Below are 27,995 nucleotides of genomic sequence, written 5' to 3' on the forward strand. Positions count from 1 at the left end.
TGAGGAAAACTGCAATATTGTAACAGCACAAACTTTTAATTCCACAACATGTACAGCAGATTTGGTAATGTTCACAATTTAACATTTTGACACCATATTCCCTTATTGTTATAACATTAGTTGTTCTATTCCCATAATAGAAATACAAAGTAAAAATCTATGTAAACCAAGTCAACAGTACTTTGCAGAACAGTATTCGGTGGATGCACAATAAAAATAAAATTTAAAAAACAAGCAATGCTTTCGGTCTTTTTGAAAAATTGCAATACCTTCCTGACAGCACAAATCTTATTGGATGCCTTGAAACACGAGGTTGCCTTCGTAGCACAGCAATGTAATAAAAACATAAGCTCAAAAATACTCTTATAGTACTCTTCTAAATTTACACTCAAGTCAAATGTTTCTTTTTCTCCCAAGCTTTGGTGCCATCCAAGAATCTAACAACATTTCTCACTACAAATCCACCAAGTGTACAAGAGTTTTAAAACCACCAGTATATTTGTGTAAATGTTTTTTGACAGTAACAACTTTGTTGTATGTAACCTAACAAATCAGTTCAACACTATTATTCCCTCTTTTTACATCTTTCCGGATTCAGTTCTATACTACCTATAAATAGCAGCATTGACAAACTTACCCGACACCTATGTTTGAAATGGTGTTCAGTTGTACTGCATATTGCTTTTCATTAAAGAAAGTGACACATTCACAAGCAGACCTAGAACAAATGCAGATAAAATACAAGTTTCAGATTTTGTCATTTTTTGCAAGCCTGAGTCAATACAACACACAATCCACACATGAAACATATGACCAAAATGCATTTACAGTTTTTTCATAGAAAGGAAGACCGTGTTGGAGAGGAGGAGGACAGTTTACAAAGGGGGGATCTCTGGATACTACTGAGATGGCAGACTCACAGCCAGAATATAGTAGAGCAAAATAATGTTGAAAATGTATGCTGGATTGCAAGGTACTCAAGTTCAAGATGATCAAATATTGTTGTTATTGTTACTACAGTAGTATTATTCTAATATTATTGTTACACATTATCATTATCGTCCCACATCAAAACGTTGGTGCGACTCAGTGAAGTATACATTTGACCTTTTCATCAATTGAGGATGCTTGAATGACTTTGATCTATTTGCATGACTGTTTCGCACTCATTCACTCACTAGTAAAGACAGCCATTTGTCAACAACATAGAAAAGTTGACTCGTAAACATCACGAAATGCTTAAGGGAGATAGTGGTTTCAATCACTTACAATTAGTAATAATATATTCTCTTATTTGAATGAAAATTTGCCTGGATTGAGACCTTGGACTGAATATCAATTCAAAAACAAGAGGCAAAAGGTCATTCAGGTTTTTTGTTCCTAAATGAAACGGTTGACTAAATTGCGCTCAAACAGTCTCATAAGGGTTAGGGTTTACTTTTTACACACATTTTACTGCAGATTGTTCCAATCACACACTCACTACAAACCCATAAACTCTTTGTTGCATAAGCTTAGGCTTGAGTGCATTAAAGGTAGACTCAGCTAAATGATATTGCCAAGAGCAGCACCGCAGATATTGCGATGAGTGAGATACCAGACTTCACTCCCACACAGTCACACAGTGTCTGCGTATGGGTTCGCGTCACACTGTTTGAGCGTGGTAGAGAAGTTTAGCATCGCTCTTGAAGTTGTTGCGGAAAATGACACTGTTTACTTTGTGCACCTACGTCATATCTACCTTTACGTACTTACAAGCTGTGGTCCAAAAATAGCCTTCGCCAAAACTGAACAAAACATTAAAAAAAGTACCTATGTTATTGTTTGTTTAATCTCACTTATGCAGTCTCATGTATCCTATTTCAAGTCATAAGCAGCCAAGTATTGCCTCTGATATAACATGCACATTGTAATTAATTATTTCTCACAAAAATACAAAATAAGATAATTGAAACGGATGTAAAAGGTGAGCAATGCTGATATACTTCAGCTGTGCTCTGGTTCCATGGCTTCTGCCTCTTTCCATGCAAACTAGCATTCATCTTAACAGCTCTTAATGAGTGTATTTGCAAGTACCTGAGAGCGGTAGTAGGAGCAAAGAAGTTTAGTCTAAATGGGCATAGCGGATGACAATGAGATATTAATGAAACCATAAATAAATTGATTCAGAGAAAGTCTACAACATTGATCTCTCATATTGCATATATCTTCATATATCTTTTCTTTATGCTTTAAAAAAAATCTATTTTTTTAAATGTATACCTTTAGATATTATATACTGCACATTATTTACATACACATTTAAACCAAACATATGTAAATAAGTGTTTCTGTTTCTTTTTACCTATCTATAATTTGTTTGTATTTTCCTTACATTTTTTTTTTTATACGCGAAAAGCTTTAAAAAAGAAAGAGGTACCAGTATACAAAAAGTAAGTTAAAGACAAAAAAGGCTGATTGGACAAAAATATGAGACTGGAATGATGCTATACCAGTGACTGATGCGATCCAATATATGTTTGCTTATATTTCACACAGAGACAGGGGACTTAGACCAGTATATATGCACTAGGCTTCAATATCAACCCTCTATTTCCAAAGTATTGACCTGTTTATGACAACACATACTTTAATATGGAATTTCATCAGTCTCTAACAAAGGCTTATATCAGAAAACCATTCATCTGAGAAAAAAAGGTAAACAATGATGAAGATTTGGGGCAGACAGGATAGAGACCTTCAAGTTCAGAATTTAAGACCACAGTGAGGACCCGAGTAAAGGGAGCAGAGGACACGAGGATCATGGGAGAAACAGAGTGAACATCACCTATTCACCCATATGGAGTGATTCATTGATTCGGGGGGTAGGGGGTTGTGAGGGTGAGGTGGGGTTGTAAGGGGACCTGAGGATGGGTTGATGGTGGGATGGGGTGGGGGGGGGGTCGCTCAGCTTTAGCATGCACAGTCCTGGTGGGGGGGTGCGGGCTGCTCGGTGAGCTGGGGCCCCTGTTTAGCCCCTGTAACTGCTGGGTCGGCGGCATCCAAGCTCTCAGACATCTTTTCGCAGATTATGTCCACCAGCCGCTCGAATGTCTGTTTCACATTGATGTTGTCCTTGGCACTGGCCTCAAAGAACTCGAACCCTGGAACAGGGTGTCAGAATGGTATTGGATTTAAATGTGGTGGCAGTAGTTTGCAAAACTAGCCATACGTGATCAGTAATCTTGCCCATTGGCTTCTGAAGCTAATGTGAGCAAACTTTGTGTTTTGTCAATCCTGTATGATTTTCGGTGGTAGTGGTGGGATCTGTGTTCAACAGCCAATTTGCACAATTATTTTATTATTTGCTTATGCTGCTGTTCCGCCTCGTGATCACATTCACTCTGGATAAGAACTTCTATGAAGCGATTGCAACCAAATTATACATGTTATTGTTGAGCTGACAACTCAGATGATAAAATCAAATCATCAGATAAGAAGTACCATTAACATCACCAGTATCATTGAATTGTATAGTTCATGTAGTTATGGTGGGCACTGTGAGTTAGTGTTGTGTGACTTGAACTCACCCAGGTGTTCAGAAAGCTGCCTGCCCCTGTCTCCTGCCACCACCCTCTCGTCCTCCATATCACACTTGTTGCCTACCAGCAGGACCTGGGCGTTGTCCCACGAGTACGTCTTAATCTGGGTCGACCTATGGACGCCATACAGAAAGGTTCAGTATAGGAAAAGATTACACACACACATCCAGTGGTTTTGAGCAGGTGCTTGAGGTCAAAGAGACACAATGATGATCTGAGGGTCGAAACATTGTTTCAATACACCACTCTTATTAAAAGCATAGATTGCAGTGTGCAGACTGCAGAAATATGGTCCCCTGAAGAGCCATAGAAAGCTTAGGTGACATTTTCACTGCACTTATCCAACATTCAAGGGTTATCTAAAATGAGTTTGGAATCCTGCAGCTTGCGATAAGATCCAACGTTTATTTGGGGTTATTGTGAGTAATAGTATTTGGTTACACACAAACTTCACCGGCCACATTGTGTGCGCAAGCATTGCAAAATAAATGTACACATACATGTTATTTAATCATTTCACCCACGTGAATGAGTGTCTGCTTAGCCAAGCGTTAAATAGAACTTGGATTTATTTGAGACGCTCCACGCTCTGCAAGTCCCCTCCTTATTGGATATCAGGAAGATACAAACCCACTTATACGCTTGAAAGACAAACGAGGAGAGATTAATTAAAGATAACTAAAAACGAACTAGGTTTCCCTTTTTACCTGTGGATTAATCGTCGGAGTAGAGAAACACACGATTCTGTATCACTCCGGGTCAAAATTCAATACTGAACAAAAATATAAACGCAACATGTAAAGTGTTGGACCCACGTTTCATGAGCTGAAATATAACATCCCAGAAATGTTCCATACGCACAAAAAGCTTATTTCCCTCTACTTTTGCGCACACATTTGTTTACATCCCTGTTAGTGAGCATTTCTCCTTTGCCACGATAATCCATCCACCTGACAGGTGTGACATATCAAGAAGCTGATTAAACTGCAAGATCATTACAGAGGTGCACCTTGTGCTAGGGACAATAAAAGGCCACTCTAAAATATGCAGTTTTGTCACATAACATAATGCCACAGATGTCTCAAGTTTTGAGGGAGCGTGCAGTTGGCATGCTGATTGCAGGAATGTCCACCAGAGTTGTTGTCAGAACATTGAATATTAATGTCTCTACCATAATCCGCCTCCAACGTTGTTTTAGAGAATTTGGCAGTATGTCCAACCAGCCTCACAACCGCAGACCACGTGTAACCACGCCAGCCCAGGACCTCCACATCCAGCTTCTTCACCTGCGGGATCATCTGAGGCCAGCCACCCGGACAGCTGATGAAACTGAGGAGTATTTCTGTCTGTAATAAAGCCCTTTTGTGGAAAAAAACTAATTCTGATTGGCTGGGCCTGGCTCCCCAGTGGGTGGGCCTATGCACCCCTGCCCAGTCATGTGAAATCCACAGATTAGGGCCTAATGAATTTATTTCAATTGACTGATTTCCTTATATGAACTGTAACTCAGTAAAATCGTTGAAATTGTTGCATGTTGCGTTTATATTTTTGTTCAGTATACAAAGAACCAGCTAAAAAGAGGACCATATGCATGTCTGGTAAAATAACAACTCAATGTTCATCTCCCAGGTAAAACTAGTTAGCAACAACTAGCTAGCTAAATGTCCATGAATGTTTCATGTGGTGCGCGTGGCCAGTGTAATCAGCATGTTAGTGTAATTTCATTGGTTAGTGATTGAGGACAGTGATTAGGAGTGGAAAATGCTGTTTGGTGTCAACATGGTCCCTGTCACAATCCTGAATCTCAAACTAACTAGAACTATACAGTTAACTGCAAAAAATAAAGGAAACACCAACATAGTGTCTAGGGGGTGTTGGGCCACCACGAGCCAGAACAGCTTCAATGCACCTTGGCATAGATTCTACAAGTGTCTGGAACTCTGTTGGAGGCATGCGACACCATTCTTCCACGAGAAATTCCATAATTTTGCGTTTTGTTGATGGTGGTGGAAAACGCTGTCTCAGGCGCCACTCTAGACTCTCCCATAAATGTTCAGTTGGGTTGAGATCTGGTGAATGAGACGGCCTAGGCATATGGCTTAGATATTGTTTTCATGCTCATGAAACTGTTCAGTGACCACTCGTGCCCTGTGGATGGGGGCATTGTCATCCTATGGGGGCATAGCCATGGTAGCCAAAACAATGGCCAAAATAATGGTCTGCCCAGCATTTTTATACAATTGCTTTATTAACTCAGGAACCACACCTGTGTGGAAGCACCTGCTTTCAATATACTTTGTATCCCTCATTTACTCAAGTGTTTCCTTTATTTGGGCAGTTACCTGTTTAGACAGTGTATGTGTCTCAAGTCCAGTGGTCTTTATTTAGAAAAGGTCACCAAATTCTTATCACTTCTTCAGTCTTTCTGAAGAAAAGGTCAACAAACCTTTGGCGCCATTTGGACCTCCTCCAGTCAGGCCTGTACTGTATCAAGGAACACTGGTCTATTTTTGTCCACTGTTGTACTACTATTTGCCATATGGTCACATGACCACACCACATTCCTGAGCAATCACTTACCAGTCCTGCACAGCGTTAAAGGACTCCTCATTGGTGATGTCATACATGAGGATGAAGCCCATGGCACCGCGGTAGTAAGCGGTGGTGATAGTCCTGTACCTCTCCTGCCCTGCCGTATCCTAGAAACATGACACGCGCACGCACGCACGCACGCACGCACGCACGCACACACACACACACACACACACACACACACACACACACACACACACACACACACACACACACACACACACACACACACACACACACACACACACACACACACACACACAGGTTTCATTACAACGAGCACCACAGCCAAATTGACATGCACCACAGCCAAATTGACATTGACAGTGATCGTCCCACGCACACCGATAACAACAGAACATTAAAACCCTCCGGTGATTTCAAACAGTCTACCGGGAGACCGCTTTTGCTACCGCACATCAGTAGCTTTTAGAGCTCCTGACGCATTTCCACGGTGACTTGCCAAATTTCGCCTCCCTTTCTTGGTTGGCAAGCCGGCGCGGTGGAGGGGGCAGATTGAGTTACGGCCTAAGCTCCAATGAATGCTCAAAGAATTAGGCCTCCCTGACACCCAATACTGCATCTCTCTGAGCTGTGGAGCAACATCAGCCCCAATCCCCATTACAGACAACAACATAATGCTGGTATGTTAGGGTAGTAGTCAAATTGTTGCATTATTTATGTGCAATGTCTAGCATGCATAATGAATCTGAATACACATGTAAATATGTAAATTGGGTGAAATATGTACATTATATGGTGTGTTTATGTTTTAGGTCATATTTGAATAGTCAGCATTCCCAGCTTTTTCAATTTTACTACACTTGAGTGTGTGCTAAACTGACTGTATGCTGTCTGGGAACTGGGGGATGGGGAGCGGTGTGTGTGTAGGGGATGGATGGTTATGTACTCAAGAGGAATGTGTAGTAATGGGGGAGGGTGCACACTTCAGAGTCATCGCCCTGTGAAAAAACGGACAAAAGAACAAGCCTTTCCTCGACAGGCACACACATGTATCCTCTTTCACCAGCCCACTATAGCAGTGTTTGATGCACAATATGGATGTACAGTAGAGACTGCAGTGCCCCATGGCACAAACTGGTTGAATCAACGTTGTTTCAACGTAATTTGTCAACGTATTGTGATGTGGAATATACATTGGATTTGAAAAGAAGTCATCTACGTAAAACTATTGTTTTGAGGGTGAAATTTCAACCACAGGATTATGTCATCATGGTAACTAAACTTCATCATAAACCTTGTTTAAAATATGTTGAATTTGTACCATTAAAACAACGTCAGATTTTCAACGTTATATCCACTATCAGAAGAAACCAAGGACAGCCCTGCTTAGCTATGATATTTGTCACTGACTATTAGCAATGTGCTATCGTGAGAATAATTGTTGAGCAATTTCCACTTAAAAACTAAATAGATTCACTATCGAAGTCATTTCAAAGGGTAGGTTTAACAGAGCAAATTAAATGTGACCATACTTTATCAATCATCAATGATGCTATTTAGGCCTAAATAGCATTTGCAAAGTCATCAACAGCTGTCACGGATTCCGCCGAGGCTGCTCCTCCTCCTTGTTCGGGCAGGCTTCGGCGTTCGTCGTCCCCGGAGTACTAGCTGCCACCGTTTGATGTTATCTATGTTTGTTTGGTTTTGTCTGATTAGTGCACCTGTTCCTTATCACGTCTTGATTATGTCACCTATAAGTTTCCTTTGGTTTTGTTTGTAGTTGTGTGTCGTTGTACGCCTGTCGTTTGGTGTAGATTGTTTTTGTTTGCTTAGTGTTAGTGCTGTTGCACTTTACGCACTGTTTTGCGTATTCGCTCGCCTCCTGTTTTATGAGGCCTGTATGGATTGTTCTTTGCTCCTGTGACTATTAAAAGTCGGATCGACTAAGCTTCTGTGTCCTGCGCCTGACTCCAACACCACATCCACATCAGCCCCTGACAGAACGACACACCATCAATGGAGTCAGCAGGAGCAGCGGCGGCGACCGAGTCGCTGGAGGATCGGGTCAGCTGCCAGGAGGCCATGATCCAGCAACTCGGCTCCGCCATGCAGGAGGCTATGAACACCCTGCGCCGATGGGAAAGGGGAGGCGTGCCCACACCTCCTCCTACATTACCACCACCATCGGCCAGCCCCACCAGACCAGCAATCCAGTGGGATTCGGCTCTCGCTCCCGAGGGCGTATGATGGCACCGCAGCCGGGTGTCAGGGGTTCCTCCTTCAGGTGGAACTCTACCTGGCCACCATACACCCGGCGCCCTCGGGATACGAGAGCGTTTCCGCCCTCATCTCCTGTCTCTCCGGCAAGGCGTTGGAGTGGGCCAACGCCGAATGGAGGGGAATGGACACCACCACCACCAGCTACGCGGAGTTCTCCCGCCGCTTCAGGGCAGTTTTCGATCACCCTCCTGAGGGTAAAGCGGCGGGGGAGCGTCTGTTCCACCTCCGACAGGGGAAGAGGAGCGCACAGGAGTTCGCCCTGGATTTCCGGACTCTAGCGGCGGATGCGGGGTGGAATGAGAGGGCCCTCATCGATCACTATCGGTGTAGCCTGCGTGAGGACGTTCGTCGAGAGCTGGCCTGCAGGGACACCAATCTGTCCTTCGACCAGCTAGTGGACATGTCCATCCGATTGGATACCATGCTGGCCACCCGCGGACGTCCCGAGATGGGGCCGTCCATTCCATCCCCCAGCACCTCCGAGCCGAGCGCAATGGAGCTCGGGGGTGCTGGCGCTAGAGAAAGAAGGAGAGAGAACCCGAGGGGGGCCGTCCCCTGCACCAGCTGTGGCCGTGGAGGACACACTGCGGCTAGGTGCTGGGGAGGGTCTCCAAGGAATCGAGGCAACAGGTCGCGCACTGGGGAGTCATTTCAGGTGAGTAGGCGCCCCACTCACCCAGAGCTCTCTGTTGTTCACTTGTGTATACCTGTGGTATTTCCTCAGGTTGCATCTCATTCCCAGCATAAGGCGCTAGTCGATTCAGGCGCAGCTGGGAACTTTATTGATCGGAAATGTTGCTCTAAGTTAGGGATTCCCCTCCTGCCCGTTGATGCACCCTTTCCTGTCCATGCCCTAGATAGCCGCCCATTGGGATCTGGGTTGATTAGGGAGGTCACAGCGCCACTAAAGATGAAGACGCAGGGGGGTCATGAGGAGATTATTCAGTTGTACCTCATTGACTCTCCTGCGTATCCCGTGGTGCTGGGGCTTCCTTGGTTAATCACCCATGACCCCACCATTTCGTGGCAACAGAGGGCTCTCAAGGAATGGTCTGGCCAGTGTGTTGGGCGATGTTTAGGTGTTTCCGTTGGGGCGACCACGGTGGAGAGTCCGAACCAAGTGCCCGCAATGCACATTCCCCCTGAGTATGAGGATTTGGCACTCGTGTTCAGCAAGACGAGGGCGACGCGATTGCCACCTCATAGACAGGGAGATTGTGCGATAAACCTCCAGACAGGTGCGGCACTTCCGCGGAGCCATGTGTATCCTCTGTCTCGAGAGGAGACGGCGGCTATGGAAACCTACATAGCTGAGTCCCTGAGACAGGGATACATACGGTCCTCCACTTCCCCTGCGTCCTCTAGTTTCTTTTTTGTGAAGAAGAAGGATGGAGGTTTGCGCCCGTGTATTGATTATTGTAGTCTCAATCAGATCACTGTGAAATACAGTTACCCTCTACCTCTGATTGCGAGTATGACTGAATCATTACGCGGAGCGCGTTTCTTCACAAAACTGGATCTCAGGAGCGCTTATAACTTGGTGCGCATTAGGGAGGGAGATGAATGGAAGACGGCATTTAGTACCACCTCAGGTCATTATGAGTATCTTGTCATGCCATACGGGTTAATGAATGCTCCTTCAGTCTTCCAATCATTCGTAGACGAGATCTTCTGGGACCTGCATGGGCAGGGATTGGTAGTGTACATTGACGACATCCTAGTGTACTCTGCTACACAAGCCGAGCATGTAGCCCTGGTGCGCCGAGTGTTGGGTAGGCTGTTGGAGCATGACTTGTATGTCAAGGCAGAGAAATGTCTGTTTTTCCAGGAGTCCATCTCCTTCTTGGGTCATCGGTTGTCCGCGTCAGGGGTGAAGATGGAGATTGACCGGGTGTCAGCCGTGCGTAACTGGCAAACCCCAACCACTGTTAAAGAGGTGCAGCAGTGTTGGGGTTTTGCCAATTACTACCGGAGGTTTATCCGGGGTTTTGGACAGGTGGCAGCTCCCATTACGTCCCTGCTGAAGGGGGGCCCGGTGCGTTTGCAGTGGTCGGCTGAAGCGGACAGGGTGTTTCGTAAACTTAAGGACCTGTTCACTTCGGCTCCGGTGCTGGCGCACCCGGACCCCACTTTAGCGTTCCAGGTAGAGGTGGATGCGTCAGAGGCCGGTATTGGGGCAGTACTGTCTCAACGCTCAGGCACGCCACCTAAGCTCCGTCCCTACGCTTTTTATTCTAAGAAGCTCAGCCCGGCGGAGCGTAATTATGACGTAGGGGACAGGGAGCTGTTAGCCGTGGTTCAAGCCCTCAAGGTGTGGAGGCATTGGCTTGAGGGGGCTCAACACCCTTTTCTCATTCTGACCGACCATCGTAACCTGGAGTACATCCGGGCAGCTAGGAGATTAAACCCTCGTCTGGCTAGGTGGAACATGTTCCTGACCCGGTTCATTTTCAAGATCACGCACATCCCAGGGTCCCAGAACGGTAAGGCAGACGCCCTGTCCCGGCGGTATGACACAGAGGAGAGGTCCATTTAGCCCACGCCCATACTGCCGGAGTCTTGTCTGGTGGCACCGGTGGTATGGGAGGTCGATGCGGAAATTGAGCGGGCGTTACGCACCGACCCTACTCCCCCAGAGTGTCCAGTGGGTCGGACGTACGTGCCGCTCGAGGTCCGTGATCGGCTCATTTATTGGGCTCATACGTCACCCTCCTCTGGACATCCAGGTATTGGCCGGACAGTGCACTGCCTTAGTGTTAAATACTGGTGGCCAACTTTGGCTAAGGACGTGAGGGTTTATGTCTCCTCCTGCTCGGTGTGCGCTCAGTGTAAGGCGCCTAGACACCTGCCCAGGGGGAAGTTACAACCCCTGCCCGTGCCGCAACGGCCGTGGTCTCACCTCTCGGTGGACTTTGTCACGGACGTTCCCCCCTCCCAGGGGAATACCACTATTCTGGTCGTTGTGGATCGGTTCTCTAAGGCCTGTCGTCTCATTCCTATGCCGGGTCTCCCTACTGCCCTACAGACCGCTGAGGCTTTGTTCACCCACGTCTTCCGGCACTACGGGGTTCCCGAGGATATAGTGTCTGATCGGGGTCCCCAGTTCACCTGTAGAGTCTGGAGGGCGTTCATGGAACGCTTGGGGGTCTCGGTTAGCCTTACCTCAGGTTACCACCCGGAGAGTAATGGGCAGGTGGAAAGAGTAAACCAGGATGTGGGTAGGTTTCTGAGATCCTTATTGCCAGGGCCGGTCGGAGGAGGGGTCGGGGTATATCCCCTGGGCAGAGATGGCTCAGAACTCTCTCCGCCACTCCTCTACTAACCTGACCCCTTTTCAGTGTGTGTTAGTTTATCAGCCGGTTCTGGCACCATGGCATCAGAGCCAGATCGAGGCTCCTGCGGTGGATGAGTGGTTTCGGCGCTCGGAGGAGACGTGGAACGCTGCCCACGTCCATCTGCAGCGGGCCATCCGCAGGCAGAAGGCGAGCGCCGACCTCCACCGCAGTGAGGGGCCAGTCTACGCCCCTGGAGATCGAGTCTGGCTCTCGACTCGAAACCTGCCCCTTCGCCTGCCCTGCCGGAAGCTTGGCCGGCGGTTTGTGGGGCCATTTAAAGTCCTGAGGAGATTGAATGAGGTGTGTTACAGGTTGCAATTGCCCAATGACTATCATATTAACCCCTCATTCCATGTGTCTCTCCTCAGGCCAGTGGTAGCTGGTCCACTCCAGGAGAATGAGATAAGAGAGACCCCTCCGCCCCCACTGGACATCGAGGGGGCTCCGGCGTACTCAGTCCGATCCATCGTGGATTCGAGACGTCGGATGGGGGGGTCTACAATATCTCGTGGAGTGGGAGGGGTACGGTCCGGAGGTACGGTGCTGGGTGCCTAGGAGGGACATTCTAGATCCATCCCTCCTGACTGAGTTCCATCGTAGTCATCCTACGCGCCCTGCTCCACGTCCTCCTGGCCGTCCCAGAGGCCGGGGTCGGCGCACGGCTGGGGCCGCGCGTCAAGGGGGGGGGAAATGTCACGGATTCCGCCGAGGCTGCTCCTCCTCCTTGTTCGGGCAGGCTTCGGCGTTCGTCGTCCCCGGAGTACTAGCTGCCACCGTTTGATGTTATCTATGTTTGTTTGGTTTTGTCTGATTAGTGCACCTGTTCCTTATCACGTCTTGATTATGTCACCTATAAGTTTCCTTTGGTTTTGTTTGTAGTTGTGTGTCGTTGTACGCCTGTCGTTTGGTGTAGATTGTTTTTGTTTGCTTAGTGCTGTTGCACTTTACGCACTGTTTTGCGTATTCACTCGCCTCCTGTTTTATGAGGCCTGTATGGATTGTTCTTTGCTCCTGTGACTATTAAAAGTCGGATCGACTAAGCTTCTGTGTCCTGCGCCTGACTCCAACACCACATCCACATCAGCCCCTGACAACAGCAATTGTTTGAATTCAACCCAGAATTCAACAAAAAATAGACAACACAATAGGCCTAGGGTTTCAAGCTCTGGTTAATTTAAAATGTAATGATATTGAATTGGGTTTGGTTGTCAACTCAACCAAATATCAACATTTGAAGGATAAGTATTTTCCATCTTTGCCACTGATTTAGTCTGGCTTTAATACCAGTTTGTCTACAAATTAATCTGTTGAATTCACAGTTAAAGAATATGACTAAATCAAATCAAACTTTATTTAAAGTACATTTAAAGTTTGATTTGATTTTTAACATATCAATTATTAATTTGTAGACAAACTGGAATTAAAGCCAGACTAAGTCAGTGGTACAGATGGAACTAATCAAGCAGAAGATAAATCTCCTTAAAATGTTGATATCTGGTTGCGTTGACAACTAAACACAATTCCTGTGTGGCCCAGTTGGTGGGGCATTGCGATTGCAATGCCAGGGTTGTGGGTTCGAATCCCATGGGAGACCAGTATTAAAATGTATGACTTCACTTCTGGATAAGGGTGTCTGTTAAATGAAAAAAATATATAACTCAATATTACTTTTGTAATATAATAAATAGCTTATTAACTTGTCGACAAGTTAACCAAAAATAAAAGTTAAAGAATGGGGTTAAGCCAGTGGCTCAGATGGAACTATCCAAGCACACTACACATCTCTTTTACATTTTGATATTTGGTTGCATTGTCAACCAAACACAATTCAATATTACTTTTGTAATACAGTAAATAGCCTAAAGTTAAAGGAGCTATATGTAATATTTGTGCATTGTAATTTCAGAAAATGTCCTTAATATATCTGCAGTAATAGTGGAATCGTAGTGTTTCACAATGTTAAAAAAAGATTGTTCAGCCTTCCTATTGGTCAACAAAAGCCTGACCAAGACTGTTTTCAGGGCAGGTTTTAGCTAGATATTGTATGTTCCATTTTTGCATTTTAGCTAACCCTAACCCTTTTCCTAGCCTGCCATGTTAATCATCCTAACCTGCCACATTAATTATCCTAAGCTGCTACGAAAAGTCGCTTCTGCTAGTCAAAACTGGCAGACCTGCCCTGAGAACAGTCTTAGTTTCCACATGCGATACAGCCACAGAAATCACCCTGCCATTACCTGATTGCTAAAATTCTAAATTGTTCTCCTAATTTCATTTTATGTCACAAAACAAGCAATTCATAGTATACAGAATCATTGTACCATTTAAATCGCTGTGAAATATCTTATTTTCAGCTGTTTGAAGCTGATGGACAAAACTGAAAGTAAAAGACTCAAGCACAAGTGGTTTCCACTAGATTCCACAAGATTCCACAGACACAAAGTCTCCACCATGTTGCAGGGAAATGGGATGTGGAGGAAGGGGGAGAGTTGTTTATATTCAGCCTAAGTGTTGTTGCAATTCACCTAGCTTCCACATGGGAGAGACATTCTATAATAATAGAATATAATAATAATATGCCATTTAGCAGACGCTTTTATCCAAAGCGACTTACAGTCATGTGTGCATAAATTTTTACGTATGGGTGGTCCCGGGGATCGAACCCACTACCCTGGCGTTACAAGCGCCATGCTCTACCAATTGAGCTACATTAGTTTGTTGAGGCTATTTTACAAACTAATGTAACGGTCAACCTAAATTGAGTAACACATCCATGGTCACATTTTGAAGTTACTGTAACTATACATTTTTTCTTATGTAATCATATAACACGTGCTTGTTCAAGATAGCATGCATAGGTCATCACAGGTCTGTGGAGATTTTCACAATTGCTGTAATAATCTACGCAGAATCTCGAACGTCATTGATCACTTGTACCATGTATTGTAATGTAATCTCAACTGCAATCCAGGTCATTTGGTTCTGCTATTAGATGAAGCACAGTGATATCACATTCATCTGTTGTATAAATAAACAAAATATCTGACATTGTATTCCTCACCCAGATCTGTAACTTGATCCTCTTGTCGTTCCTGTAGATGGTCTTCACCTTGAAGTCAATGCCCACAGTGCTGACGAAGGCCGGCGTGAAGGAGTCATCTGCGTAGCGGAACAGAAAGCTGGTCTTGCCCACGCTGCTGTTTCCAATGATGAGGATCTTGAACATGTAGTCAAAGTTCTGGTCTGAGGACTCCTTCTGTCCATAGGTAGCTGTAGCTGAAGCCATCTGAGTAGAGAGAGAGAGTTTGTCAACCGACTGAAATTATCCCTTGTATTTGGAAGTATCATGAAAATAGTTCCAATACTGATTATTGGTAGATAACAGTGCAGTACTATTATTACATTGTGTTTCTATAAATGGCCTCCAACACTTCAAAAAGGCCTACTTTAAAGGTAAAGCCTAGGATAAGGAGTGGAGGCCATGTTAGAAGTACAGACGAAATGATACAGAATCCAAAGTGCCAAATATCCACACAGGGCCTGCTTAACACCTTGTCAAACACACCTAGTACAAAAAGTGAGCAACCTCACCCATCACAGTGCAATTCATCAGTGTTCACCAAGGCTAAGTACTGGTATTAATATATGAGAAGCTAAGCTCTGGAACATCGATAAACCAGAGGCACAAGAAGACATGGCATTGCATCAAGAAACATTTAATTGGTTCCCTTCAACGTGACAACAAGATATCCCTGGGCGAAGAAATAGTCCACTGACGACTTCTCTGGCAGCTGGCAGGAATCAAAGCTTTTCGCACAAAATGGAAAATTCTGAACTGCCTGATACTTACAACACCTCTTTAATTATGGGTTGCTGGTTTTACAGACCAATCATTCTGGCTCTCAAAAGATGTGAGCCATTGTGTACATATTTAGTCAGCTCTCAAAAGTGCATTATAGAAAGATAGAGCAGCCTATGCCACATGCAACAAAAATGACTTCAAGTGGATTGACTGACAGGTCACTCGTCCTCTCAGGACATCTTCCCCTGTGATGGAACAGTATAGTTGGACTGTGATTGATGGCATTGGCAGGGATCGTACTGAACTTGTGGCGGGGATCGTCCCTACTCTTTAGGGCAACAGTGACTTCAGTTCAGCCCCCAGGTCTCTTAAAGCTCCATCTATACCCCCCCCCCCCCCCCCCTTGTCCTCAGAACATCCTCAATTCGTTGGGGCATGGACGCTACAAGGTGTGGAAAGCGTTCCACAGGGTTGCTGGCCCATGCTGACTCCAATGCTTCCCACAGTTGTGTCAAGTTGGCTGGATGTCCTTTGGGTGGTGGACCATTCTTGATACACAAGGGAAACTGTTGAGCATGAAAAACCCAGCGTTGCAGTTCTTGACACAAACCGGTGCACCTGGCACCTACTACCCTACCACGTTCAAAGGCACTTCAATATTTTGTCTTGCCCATTCACCCTCTGAATGGCACACATACACAATCCATGTCTTAATTGTCTCAAGGCTTAAAAATCCTTCTTTAACCTGTCTCCTCCCCTTCATCTACACTGTTTAAGTGGATTTAACAAGTGACATCAATAAGGGATCATAGCTTTCACCTGGATTCACCTGGTCAGTCTATGTCATGGAAAGAGCATAATGTTTTGTACACTTAGAGTGCTCTCTCTACTTGGCTATTAAGAATGACTTGGCATTCATCAGACTTGCCAATGCATACATTTGATAAAAGTTACAGGGAAACAGGCATAGGACAAGAAGAACGTCCAGGATCGGGTGGAGCACGCAGGTTGACGTTTATTGGGATGAGTCTTGTCCTTGAGGCAGAACTGAACGATTTCCGCCTGATGGGCCAGTTGCAAAGTAAACATTTATGAAAACAAAAATGTGCTTTCTGGTCTTAATTTAAGGTTAGGATTCGGCATTAGGGTTAAGGCTAGGGTTAAGGTTAAAATAAGATTGTATGACTTTGTGGCTGTGCCAGCTAGTGACCACTCTGCAGAGCTGCCGCCAGGACAAGATTCATGACGGAAAACGTACATAGTGCATCTTTGACCTTAGTGCAACTGTCCCCATAGTGCCATTAAAATAAAAACACATTAGTTATCTTGTTTTTAAGATTTACTGAGTAGCTGTTCACAGCTTTTCGACACAGGACTCTTGTAAAGAATAGAGAAGTGCAAATAAGGTCAATAGAAAAAGCAGGCCAGGAATTTATATGCAACCGGATCAATACTGCAAACTCAAGATACATTCTAAATAAGTATTGATAAAATAAAATGACAAAACGATACAACCTTCAGTATAGTACATCACAAATGGCCGGAACCTGAAGTATACAGGTTCTGGTTTAAGTGTATCCCTGACATGTCGAAAAATAACAGAGCAAAATTCAAAGTATTTTCTAATGTGTCTGCTTCTAGTCATGATGACTAAGATTTCTCTAAGCTTCCTCTGATGATAGATAGTTGTATGACTCTGCCTTACTTGCTGTCCAGTGTTACTTTAGGAACAAATACTGTTTGTCTCAAAGAACACTTTTCGCTTTGAACACTCAGGTTATGAGTGAAATAAGCTTGCTTGTGGGCCTGATCATTAATGTCCCCAACATTCAAAGCCATGTGGTTTTGGCTCTTGTTTCCGAAGTACATCATTTCTGGACCTCACAAAGAGGTGAGGAGGAGTCTACTGTGTCCGGAAGCAAATTCACCATTCATTCTGGGTTCACTCAACCATCATTTTCAGCTTTTTTTAAAATTATTGACAGTTACAGCTGATTTTGGGATTGTATATCGTTAATTTGGGATCGTATTTACATTTTAGTCATTTAGGAGACTCTTATCCAGAGCAACTTACAGTTAGTGAGTGCATACATTTTTCATACTGGCCCCCCGTAGGAATCGAACCCACAACCCTGGCGTTGCAAACGCCATGCTCTACCAACTGAGCTAATATCAGGCCATAAAAACTCAAATCTGTCTCCTGAATTAGCCTAGTGCGCATGTGCGCCCAGCTGGCGCACATGCGCACTAGACCCGAGCTCATTTTCCCCGGTTTTCCCAGGCTAAACTAGCTGGCTAGCTGAACTATGCTAGTTTTTGTCCTCATTGCCAAACTTCATAAATACTGCACCCTCAACTTCAAAACTCCTTTGCTAGTTATACAATCATGTAACTAAGAAATTAGATGGAAAGAAGCGTAAATGATGTATTGTTTTATTGTTTTGTTGAATAGTCATGACTGGTTCGCGATATCTGTCGTATCAAATCAAATCAAATTGTATTTGTCACACGCGTCGAATACAACAGGTGTAGACCTTACAGTGAAATGCTTACTTACATGCCCTTAACCAACAATGTAGTTTTAAGAAAGAATCACAAAAAAATACAATATAAAATAATACGAAATAAAAGTAACAAATAATTAATGAGCAGCAGTAAAAATAACAACAGCGAGGCAATATACAGGGGGTACCGGTACGGAGTCAATGTGTGGGGGCACCGGTTAGTCGAGGTAATTGAGGTAATATGTACATGTGGGTATTAAAGTGACTATGCGTAGATAATAAAAAGAGAGTAGCAGCAGCGTAAAAGAGGGGTGGGGGGGGGGTCCTGTACCGCTTGCCGTGCGGTAGCAGAGAGAACAGTCTATGACCAGGGTGGCTGGAGTCTTTGACAATTTTTAGGACCTTCCTCTGACACCACCTGGTATAGAGGTCCTGGATGGCAGGAAGCTTGGCCCCAGGGATGTACTGGGCCGTACGCACTACCCTCTGTAGTGCCTTGCGGTCGGAGGCCGAGCAGTTGCCATACCAGGCAGTGATGCAACCAGTCAGGATGCTCTCGATGGTGCAGCTGTAGAACCTTTTGAGGATCTGAGGACCCATGCCAAATCTTTTCAGTATCCTTAGGGGGAATAGGTTTTGTCGTGCCCTCTTCACGACTGTCTTGGTGTGCTTGGACCATGTTCGTTTGTTGGTGATGTGGACACCAAGGAACTTGAAGCTCTCAACCTGCTCCACTACAGCCCTGTCGATGAGAATGGGGGTGTGCTCGGTCCTCTTCATTTTCCTGTAGTCCACAATCATCTCCTTTGTCTTGATCACATTGAGGGAGAGGTTGTTGTCCTGGCGCCACACGGCCAGGTCTCTGACCTCCTCCCTATCGGCTGTCTCATCGTTGTCGGTGATCAGGCCTACCACTGTTGTGTCATTGGCAAACTTAATGATGGTGTTGGAGTCGTGCCTGGCCATGCAGTCATGAGTGAACAGGGAGTACAGGAGGGGACAGAGCACGCACCCCTGAGGGGCCCCCGTGTTTAGGATCAGCGTGGCGGATGTGTTGTTACCTACCATTACCACCTGGGGGCGGCCAGTCAGGAAGTCCAGGATCCAGAGGGAGGTGTTTAGTCAAAGGGTCCTTAGCTTAGTGATGAGCTTTGAGGGCACTATGGTGTTGAACGCTGAGCTGTAGTCAATTAATAGCATTCTCACATAGGAGTTCCTTTTGTCCAGGTGGGAAAGGGCAGTGTGGAGCGCAATAGAGATTGCATCATCTGTGGATCTGTTGGGGCGGTATGCAAATTGGAATGGGTCTAAGGTTTCTGGGATAATGGTGTTGATGTGAGCCATGACCAGCCTTTCAAAGCACATCATGGCTACAGATGTGAGTGCTACAAGTCGGTAGTCATTTAGGCAGGTTACCTTAGTGTTCTTGGGCACAGGGACTTTGGTGGTCTGCTTGAAACATGTTGGTATTACAGACTCAGACAGGGAGAGGTTGAAAATGTCAGTGAAGACACTTGCCAGTTGGTCAGCGTATGCTTGGAGTACACGTCCTGGTAATCTGTCTTGTGAATGTTGACCTGTTTAAAGGTCTTACTCACATCAGCAACGGAGAGCATGATCACACAGCCGTCCGGAACAGCTGATGCTCTCATGCATGTTTCAGTGTTACTTGCCTCGAAGCGAGCATGACGACAGTGGCGAAGGATATCATTGCTACTTTACGCGGATCCAACTTCAGTTTTGAGATCCATTGGCGTAGGGTTAGCTGGACGTTTCGACTGGTCTTAGAACTGTGACAACGGGCAACCTCTCCCCGCTTGGATCGATGGGATATGTAGTGATTTTGCCAACACAGCTGAATCTGTACACAGTCTTGTACCCTTTTTCAACTGACTATTGTATTTGTTGATTAAATCAGACTTTATTAATATAATGAGTAATCCAGGAATGTCACGAGTTAATTGACACGAGAAAACCCGCTGGCTGGCATGAAAATGAACCACGGGAAAAGCGTTCTCCATTCACTATTTAAGTGCATAGATGACATGTATTATTTTTCCTGCTGCACTTGTTTCGAGACAGGTGCATGATAATGGTCCATTCTAAATCAAAACAAATTTCACACATATATTATTTAGTATATGTTAAGACAAGATTCAATCAAGAATAGTGTGATGGGTGACAATATTAGCCAATCACTTGTGAAATATATCTTATCACTTGTGAATGATGCCAAGCTTAATGCAAACAGCGCATGCTTTTTTTGCGACTTTTTCAAATCATAGTCGCACACCTCATGTAGCCTAGCCCATAGGCCTATATGTTTTGATAAGGTTTGTATCAAAACTAAAATGGCCAAATAACTTCTTAAAATGAAGCACATTAATCCTCTTTACAACCGGTGTAGAGCCTAACTGGCATACATACGCAGCGCGTGAGTTTCAAGTTTGGGGAAGGTAATTTTCACCATGCGTAATCGCATTTGTGATCACGTTTGAGAATGGTGTTTTCCTGCTAATGGAACATTCACGCTTATAGCCTACTGCATTTACATTTACATTTACATCATTTAGCAGACGCTCTTATCCAAATAAATAGCATAATAGTTTATCAAAATGTTAAGCTAAATGTTCTCATCTGTTGCGTCAGGCTCATTGCTTAAAACTGTTTTTTTTATGCTAGTGGTTGTATTAATTTGGGATCTATCGCATCCCACAACTGTCCCGACTATGTTTGGAATATTTATTTATCGCACAGAATAGAATAGGTCAACTTTTGTACTATGGGGGATAGTAGATTGACATAGGCTAGTGCGTTTGCTGTTCGTTAGGGCTACTCATCTTGTTGGCTGATGAAAAGTAAATGTGGACAGTTCTTTCAATATCTTCAATATGCGCCTCGGAATTGGATAAGGACGCATGCAGCTGCGTCCCTGATGTGTCTGTCTTCACTTGTAACCTGTGAGAAAGACCCGATCATGTGAACGAGAACCATGTGAGTGAGGGGTGCTTCGGCACGCAGCGGGGAGAAGGGAATTATAATGATTATATTCAGCCCAAGGGCACAACGGCCAACGGCCACAAAAGGTATGGATTTTTTTAGGGGGATTATGGCCACACAAAGGGGATGCAGCCAGGAAATTCGAGGCATTATCAAGTGCTTGTCAAATTGTGATTGAGAGACTGATGAAGTGTGTACAGCCTCCGCAAAAAACAAAGCAGAGCTCATGCCTTTCATGCGACTTTTATCAAATCATCATTTGTCACATCACGCAGCCTTAGAATGCATTAAAAATCAAAACATATAGCCCAACATTTGTATCACAACTAAAGTTACATAAATAACTCTAAATTAAGCATATAGGAGTACCTGTTTCTTTGTTAACCGCCAACACAGAATAGCCGCATGTGCGCACTCCCTCATATCGTTTGGAGAAAATATCCTTTCTGTTTTATTCAGCTATGTTCAATTGTATTCTTCATACTATAAAATAATATAAAATAATGCCATGGAATTCCAAGCAAATCCTGTCTGCTAAATGAACTAGTGTAGCCCACAGCCACATGGCATAGCTTGATCAGGGCCTAACATAAGGACAACGCAGAGTAGGCTATTCTGTTCTTCTGAAATAGACTACATTTTCTTCAGATCATGTTTCTTTAGACCTGTCTAAAATAAATAATGGATTTATTGTGATAGTGTAGGCTATATTACATGGATTTATTAGACTTTTTAGAATGTAGATGTTCCAAAGGTCTGCATCAGTGGCTTGTAGGCTATGCGTGGAAGCCAGGAGATGCTAAATGTGTTTATGTTAATTAACAGTAAATTACCTTGAGACCGGCAGTTATTTTCATGACCGCCACAGCCCTAGTCTTGACTGAATGTTAAATGAGAGACGCATCTGTGGCATCAACCTGTGTGGCTCGTCTTTTCAGCCTAAAGAGATTGACACCTTAACAACAGATGTGTGATGTCAGCTGGTCCTAAACTGTGTCGGTGCACTGTGAGTCAGACACTTTTGATCAGTCTTTTGGATGATTTCCCGCTGGCAGCTCGTTAATCCTGTTTTAGTCCAGGATGATCCCAGAAAGCCTGAGAGTCAGACCTGATCCAAACACCCTGGCATTAGGCAAGCTAATGAGAAAGGCAATGACAGTCTGCCAAAGGAACTGAAGTATACCTCAGCTTAATCTGGCTCAAATAAAACCAAACAAAAATGTTGTGAAAGCAAATTGGGCAGCGCTATACATTACATGGGCATTATTCCAGGATAACTATAAGGGAATAACTTTAGTGAGTTAGTCAAGTTAAGTACAGGCTGTTACGTAGCTAGTACTTATTTTCTTACAAGACAATACAAAAATGCTATTGAAATGTGCCATAACTAGAACTTAATAGCATATTACTACATAATTACAAAGGTTATTCCATGCCGGGTAATAGTTCTGATATGAGGCCTATGTAATGTGAGGCAATAAATAATCCACTTACATTTTGGGATGTTAGAATGTCCATAATATTGGTATAACCCCTGTCCTAAAAATGCTTAATCTTTATTGAAGTGAGATACTTGAATTTATATTCCCAGCTAGGCAGCCTGAAGAAACCATTGTGCTTTTTCATAAAACATAAAACATGTTATTTTCCAAACATCTACATTTAAGCAGACACTCTTATCCAGATGCTTACAGGAGCAATTAGGGTTAAGTGCCTTGCTCAAGGGCACATTGGCATATTTTTCACCTCGTTGGCTCAAGGATTCAAACCATCGACCTTTCAGTTACTTGCCAAAAGCTCTTAACTGCTAGGCTACATGCCGACCCCAGGTGACCCAATTTCATGAGAGATATAAAGAGTTGCTTGGTTGATCTAATTAGGAACACGTTGTAACTGTCCTCTTTTGTCAAATTAAGTATTCATTCAAGAGCAAAGATTAAACCTACTTAGCCAAAATAACAAACGATATTGGTGAATTTTTTATCTAGAAATCACAGAACTGAAAGTACTGAGGCACTAAAAGGCCCTCTACAGTAAAGTGACTTTGCCCAGTAAAATAAACATCTGTCAACACATTGCTCAAACTGAGAAATTACACTCCACAGCAGACACACCCATTTCCAAGACTACTCCCTGCATTCTCTTTCAAGGATGGGTTGAATTAATGTAACAACAAGTGATGATTCATTACTTGGGTAGTAGAAAAGAAAAAGAGGGAAATAAACTTTAAATTGACAGTGGACCGAATTGGACTGAATCAAATCACATGAAAATTCATAGTGAGACACTAACCAGGGAACTGTAAGGTACCAAAACATCCAGAAGGTTGCCTAATATGGCATTGCCCCCCCCCCCCATCACATTTTCAATTTTCTAGGAAGAAAATGCAGATAAGAAGGAGCTAAATATAGCATTTCCTCCCTCTTTATAGAGCAGAAGATGCCATGAACCTGCCAGTATCACAATGTACGTTTTTGTTTTTGTGGTATGGGGGGGAAACAAAAAGTGCCCTGTAATCTAATGGATATTGTAGGGCAGGCAATAGCAGCCCCTATTAAACCATTAAACATTGAAGATGCCTTAATACTTTTTCTGCGATGCATTTCCCCCGAGAGAATCCAGCAATAACATTGGAGTATGATCTCTTTCAAGTATATTTAAGGTAAATTCTCACACACACAGCATCATTGGGACAATCGCCATGGGACTCAATAAATCATATTTCCAACAATATAGTCCTTCTGAAACATTGAATAGGCCAGCCACATCCTATCTGTCATTCAATTTGTTTAGTAGGCCAAGTCGCTTAAGGGACAGTTCGAAATGTATTGACCACGAATAACAATAAATGTAGCGACCCTGTGTTTATAAACGCGGATATCAACTTTGCCATTTCAGCATGCTTTTGCGGCACGGTCGATGCCACGCAGGGCTACGGGCCAGAAGGTTCGCCGACCACCACGGATGAGCTCACACTCCCTGCCTGTTTCATTAGGCCTACACTACGATCAGAGCTGGCTGCAGACAATGATCAGCTAGGGGGAAATCTGATTTTCAACATTTTATGCCTTATTTATAATTATATAAAATGTATGCAATGAATTTTCCAACAACAGGTTTCTGTGCCAATGCATCACACAAATAATAAACAAAGCATACCGATTTCATGCGCTTCAATATCATGCCTTGCGTTTTTAACACCACAATAAATGTCAATCTCGACAAAGAGAAAATACATCCCTCCCTACCTTGTAGGCCTACCCAGTATCGAAGGCTTGGCTTGACAATCTCCGAATGTCATTACATTTTTTGGTGTTTTGTAACAGATGTCTCTTTCCATTCATCAAATTGCAGCTGCACAGTTTGGATTGATTGAGTGATTTTATGTCAGTAAAAAAAAAATACATATATACACACAGTACAAAGATTTTTAAAAGTGACTGGGATTGCACAATACAGTCGGGGACTTATTTTCATTGTGGTCCCTATTTCTTTTACATAAATACATGCAATACACTGAGTAATCAAAACATTAAGGACACCTGCACGTTCCATGACATAGACTGACCAGGTGAATCCAGGTGAAAGCTATGACCCCTTATTGATGTCACTTGTTAAATCCATTTAAATCAGTGTGATGAAGGGGAGGAGACAGGTTAAAGAAGGAATTTTAAGCCTTGAGACAATTGAGACGTATTGTGTATGTGTGCCATTCAGAAGGTGAATGGGCAAGACAAAATATTTAAGTGCCTTTCAAAGGGGTATGGTAGTAGGTGCCAGGCACACCGGTTTGAGTCAAGAACTGCAACGCTGCAGGGTTTTTGAACGCTCAACAGTTTCCCGTGTGTATCAAGAATGGTCCACTACCCAAGGACATCCAGCCAACTTGACATAACTGTGGGAACCATTGGAGTCTACATGGGCCAGCATCCCTGTGGAATGCTTTCGACACCTTGTAGAATCCATTCCCCGACAAATTGAGGCTGTTCTGACGGCAAAAAGGGAAGGTGTTCCTAATGTTTGGTATACTCAGTGTAGATACAGACACATTACAGATATACAGACAAAAAAAAGGGTCTACTGCTTACACATTAGCCAGCTTTTGACATTATTTTTTGAAAAGTGGTTATGGTTGGTATGTCTTTGATTTACTGTGGTAGTTTGTTCCACTCAACAGCGCCGGTATATAAAAATGTGTTCTTACCAGATAGACTCTCATATTTAAAACAGTGAATTTGCTGATGGGCATCTCTAACAACTGAAAAATAGTTGGATAGGTACCTGGGGGCTGAGTCCGTGATAATTCTGTGGTCCAGACCAAGTTGAATTAATACTACTATTTTTTCCACAGATAGCCAACTTAGCTGCTTAAAATGCTCGAGTAGGAGGGGGGAGTTTAAGAGTTTAATTCTTACAAGCTTGTTTTGGCTGGTCTGTAGCTTATTCTTTAGACATTTGGGGCTGCTGTTGAACCATGTAGTGCAGGCATAATCAAAGTGACACTGGACTAGCGCACTTGCCAGAGTCTTTAGGGTGTCTATGGCGAGGTTTCCATCCAATTGGCGACAGATTTTCATGTGAATACTCAAGAATCTGCATAAAAACAATATGCAAATGTTCCCATCAGAGTTGTGTTTACATCAAATGTACTTGTTGTGGATAAAAGTTTGCGTAAATACGTAGTGCACATAAAAATTACTTTTGCGGTTAAATTCCATGTACCAAATAAAAAATACAAGTTAAATGGGTTTCCATCGCAGTCTTACTGCTGGTTTTGTCACAAAGGATGTTGCTTAGGTATTGCAAATTTGCCTACTCTGGTATTGGCACGTGCGCCCTAGCCAACAGCTCGCAGATACAGAGAGGGTAAAGCCTACATGATGAGATTATTATGGACAAAAGTGCGAGATTATTGTTATTTGTCAAACGGTAGCCAAGCATCGATCATCATGTCACCAGAATAAGACCCTCAATATTTATTGAAAGGAGCATCAAGTTCCTCCCTCAGCACTTTCACCACCCTGTGAAGTTCATCATAATGTATTTAATCTGTAGCCTAATAAACTGCATACTTTCCCGTGATGTCGTGACATTTTTTATCCGACATGTACTTTACTAGCATGAAAAGGTTGGGTGGAAACCTGGTTATGTCAACCCATTTTGAGGATGCTGGAATTATATTTTGGATGAACGTGCGCATGCCTACTGGAGACTTTTGAAGAAGCCTAATAAGATTAAAACATTGTGACTGGTTGTGTTTATGTCACATATAAAAGTTAATACATTTTAAAAGTTTAACAAATATTTAGGCTATATTGAAGCATTAGGTTCTAGGTGCGCCAGGAATAGCTGCTCGGATTGGAGGGGAGGCAGAGCGCATGTTAAACTTTCCTGAATAACTGGGCCTGCGGGGAGCATATGTGGCCACATTATTATAGGACGACTTCGGAGAATGAGGATCTGCAACAGACAGCGCATCTCAGTATCAGTAAAAATACAGCCACATTGGCCTGCTACTGTGCCTTTCAAGACCACATAAACTGTCTAGAGTAGACCCACAACTGATCGAAATGGAATGAAACATTCAAATCACAGGGCTTTTGCGCCGTTATTCAAATGACATTTTCACTGCAGCCTAGAGTATAGAATTTGGTACTCATTTGTAGGCTAGGCTTGGTAGGATAATAGTATTTTTCCCTAAACAAGATCAATAGGGGAGCTTTTTGAGTCTCTCATGTCTTTCATGACGCACCTGGCCTCTCCGCTGCCTATCAGCTATTCCTTTTTGTTCTTGTGGATTCATATTGAAAATTGATCCAGCCTATTTTGGACCCCCACCCCAGTAAATTTCGAACTGTCCTAACTGCTTACAGTTTCCTTTATAGTATAGAATATCTACTTTCTTGCATTCAAATTATGATTATTTCAAATGATCCCAATCTAACATGCAAAAATGCTCAAGTAGCTTTTTTTAAATCAGTATTTATTATTAGTTGTCCAATTTAACATAGCCTGCTTTGCTATGTTGGCAGTTCATATAACGATGTATCACTACCTAAAATGGTAAAATGTACAATGCATCATCCCAAAGCTCATAGACGGTGACCTGGGTGAGTGGTTTAAAACTGGGTGTGTAAACTGGGTGTGTAAACTGTCCTGAGATTACGTTCCGTAGGTGACTAGAGTCCCCTACCCCTGCTTGCTGATGTGGTCCCATTCAAACACACAGCATTATGATTCTCTCTGAGAGGTTTTGTGCTGTCAAAGCCGTGGTTTTATGAAGACATCAAAGATTTAAATAGCCTACAGAACAGTGTAATGCCAATCAGTTTATACGACCATGTTCCTTCCCTGGTCTTTGAAAGCACAGAGCACAGAGCGACCCGTGTACCTATCTACAGCGCATTTGATTTTCCATATGGCATGCCTGATATTAATTCACGTAAATTATACATTGTTTAATTGATGTAAGAATGATCTCGCACTACAAATTATGGATACACACACATGCAGTATCGCGAACCAGATAGGCTACTGTAACCGCTGGGCTATTTTAGGAATTTCATTCTTCTTGTCCCACTGATGCTGTGGTTATTCGAGGCTTGACATGTCATACATTAAGGCATAATTATAACCAACCCCATATGAAATATTATATTTCTGTGCTACTGCAATTACATTTATCTGTAAAAAGCAAGGATCTTATGTCAAATGATGGTTATTGTTCCTCCTTTATTCTATTTTGTTGACGCATTTCCATAGAAAATCCTAAACAAACGTAACTCTACAGCTGGTATGACATATTGTAAATGAAGAATATAATAATTATATCCTTACCTTTAAAAGTGTATTTTAGGCTCCTATTACGCAACACACCACCGCGTCTAGCACCTGCAGAAACACTAACGTCATATGACTAACAGTTGACTACTGAGGT

The 27,995-nt window shown here is 43.5% G+C and overlaps 1 protein-coding gene across 5 annotated transcripts; it reads right to left on the reverse strand.

The window, feature by feature from the left end:
• Window positions 1-19: 19 nt before the first annotated feature.
• Window positions 20-27,995, reverse strand: LOC311131447 (ras-related protein Rab-3A). Of its 5 annotated transcripts, none has more exons than XM_084164445.1 (6): window positions 27,896-27,986; window positions 25,474-25,651; window positions 14,814-15,038; window positions 6,162-6,280; window positions 3,570-3,694; window positions 20-3,143 (listed from the first exon to the last, which is right to left on the reverse strand). In XM_084164445.1, the coding sequence occupies exons 2-6, from the start codon at window positions 25,633-25,635 to the stop codon at window positions 2,953-2,955; spliced, it is 822 nt and encodes a 273-aa protein (XP_084020571.1). In that variant the 5' UTR covers window positions 25,636-25,651; window positions 27,896-27,986; the 3' UTR covers window positions 20-2,952. The 5 variants fall into 5 exon arrangements, with proteins under 5 accessions (XP_084020571.1, XP_084020574.1, XP_084020575.1 ...); XM_084164448.1 differs by having other exon boundaries at window positions 25,340-25,651; window positions 27,896-27,976; XM_084164449.1 differs by having other exon boundaries at window positions 20-718; window positions 25,579-25,651; window positions 27,896-27,962.

This window comes from Coregonus lavaretus (genome assembly GCF_964263955.1).
Source record: "Coregonus lavaretus genome assembly, chromosome: 6".
NCBI classification, from domain to species: Eukaryota; Metazoa; Chordata; class Actinopteri; order Salmoniformes; family Salmonidae; genus Coregonus; species Coregonus lavaretus.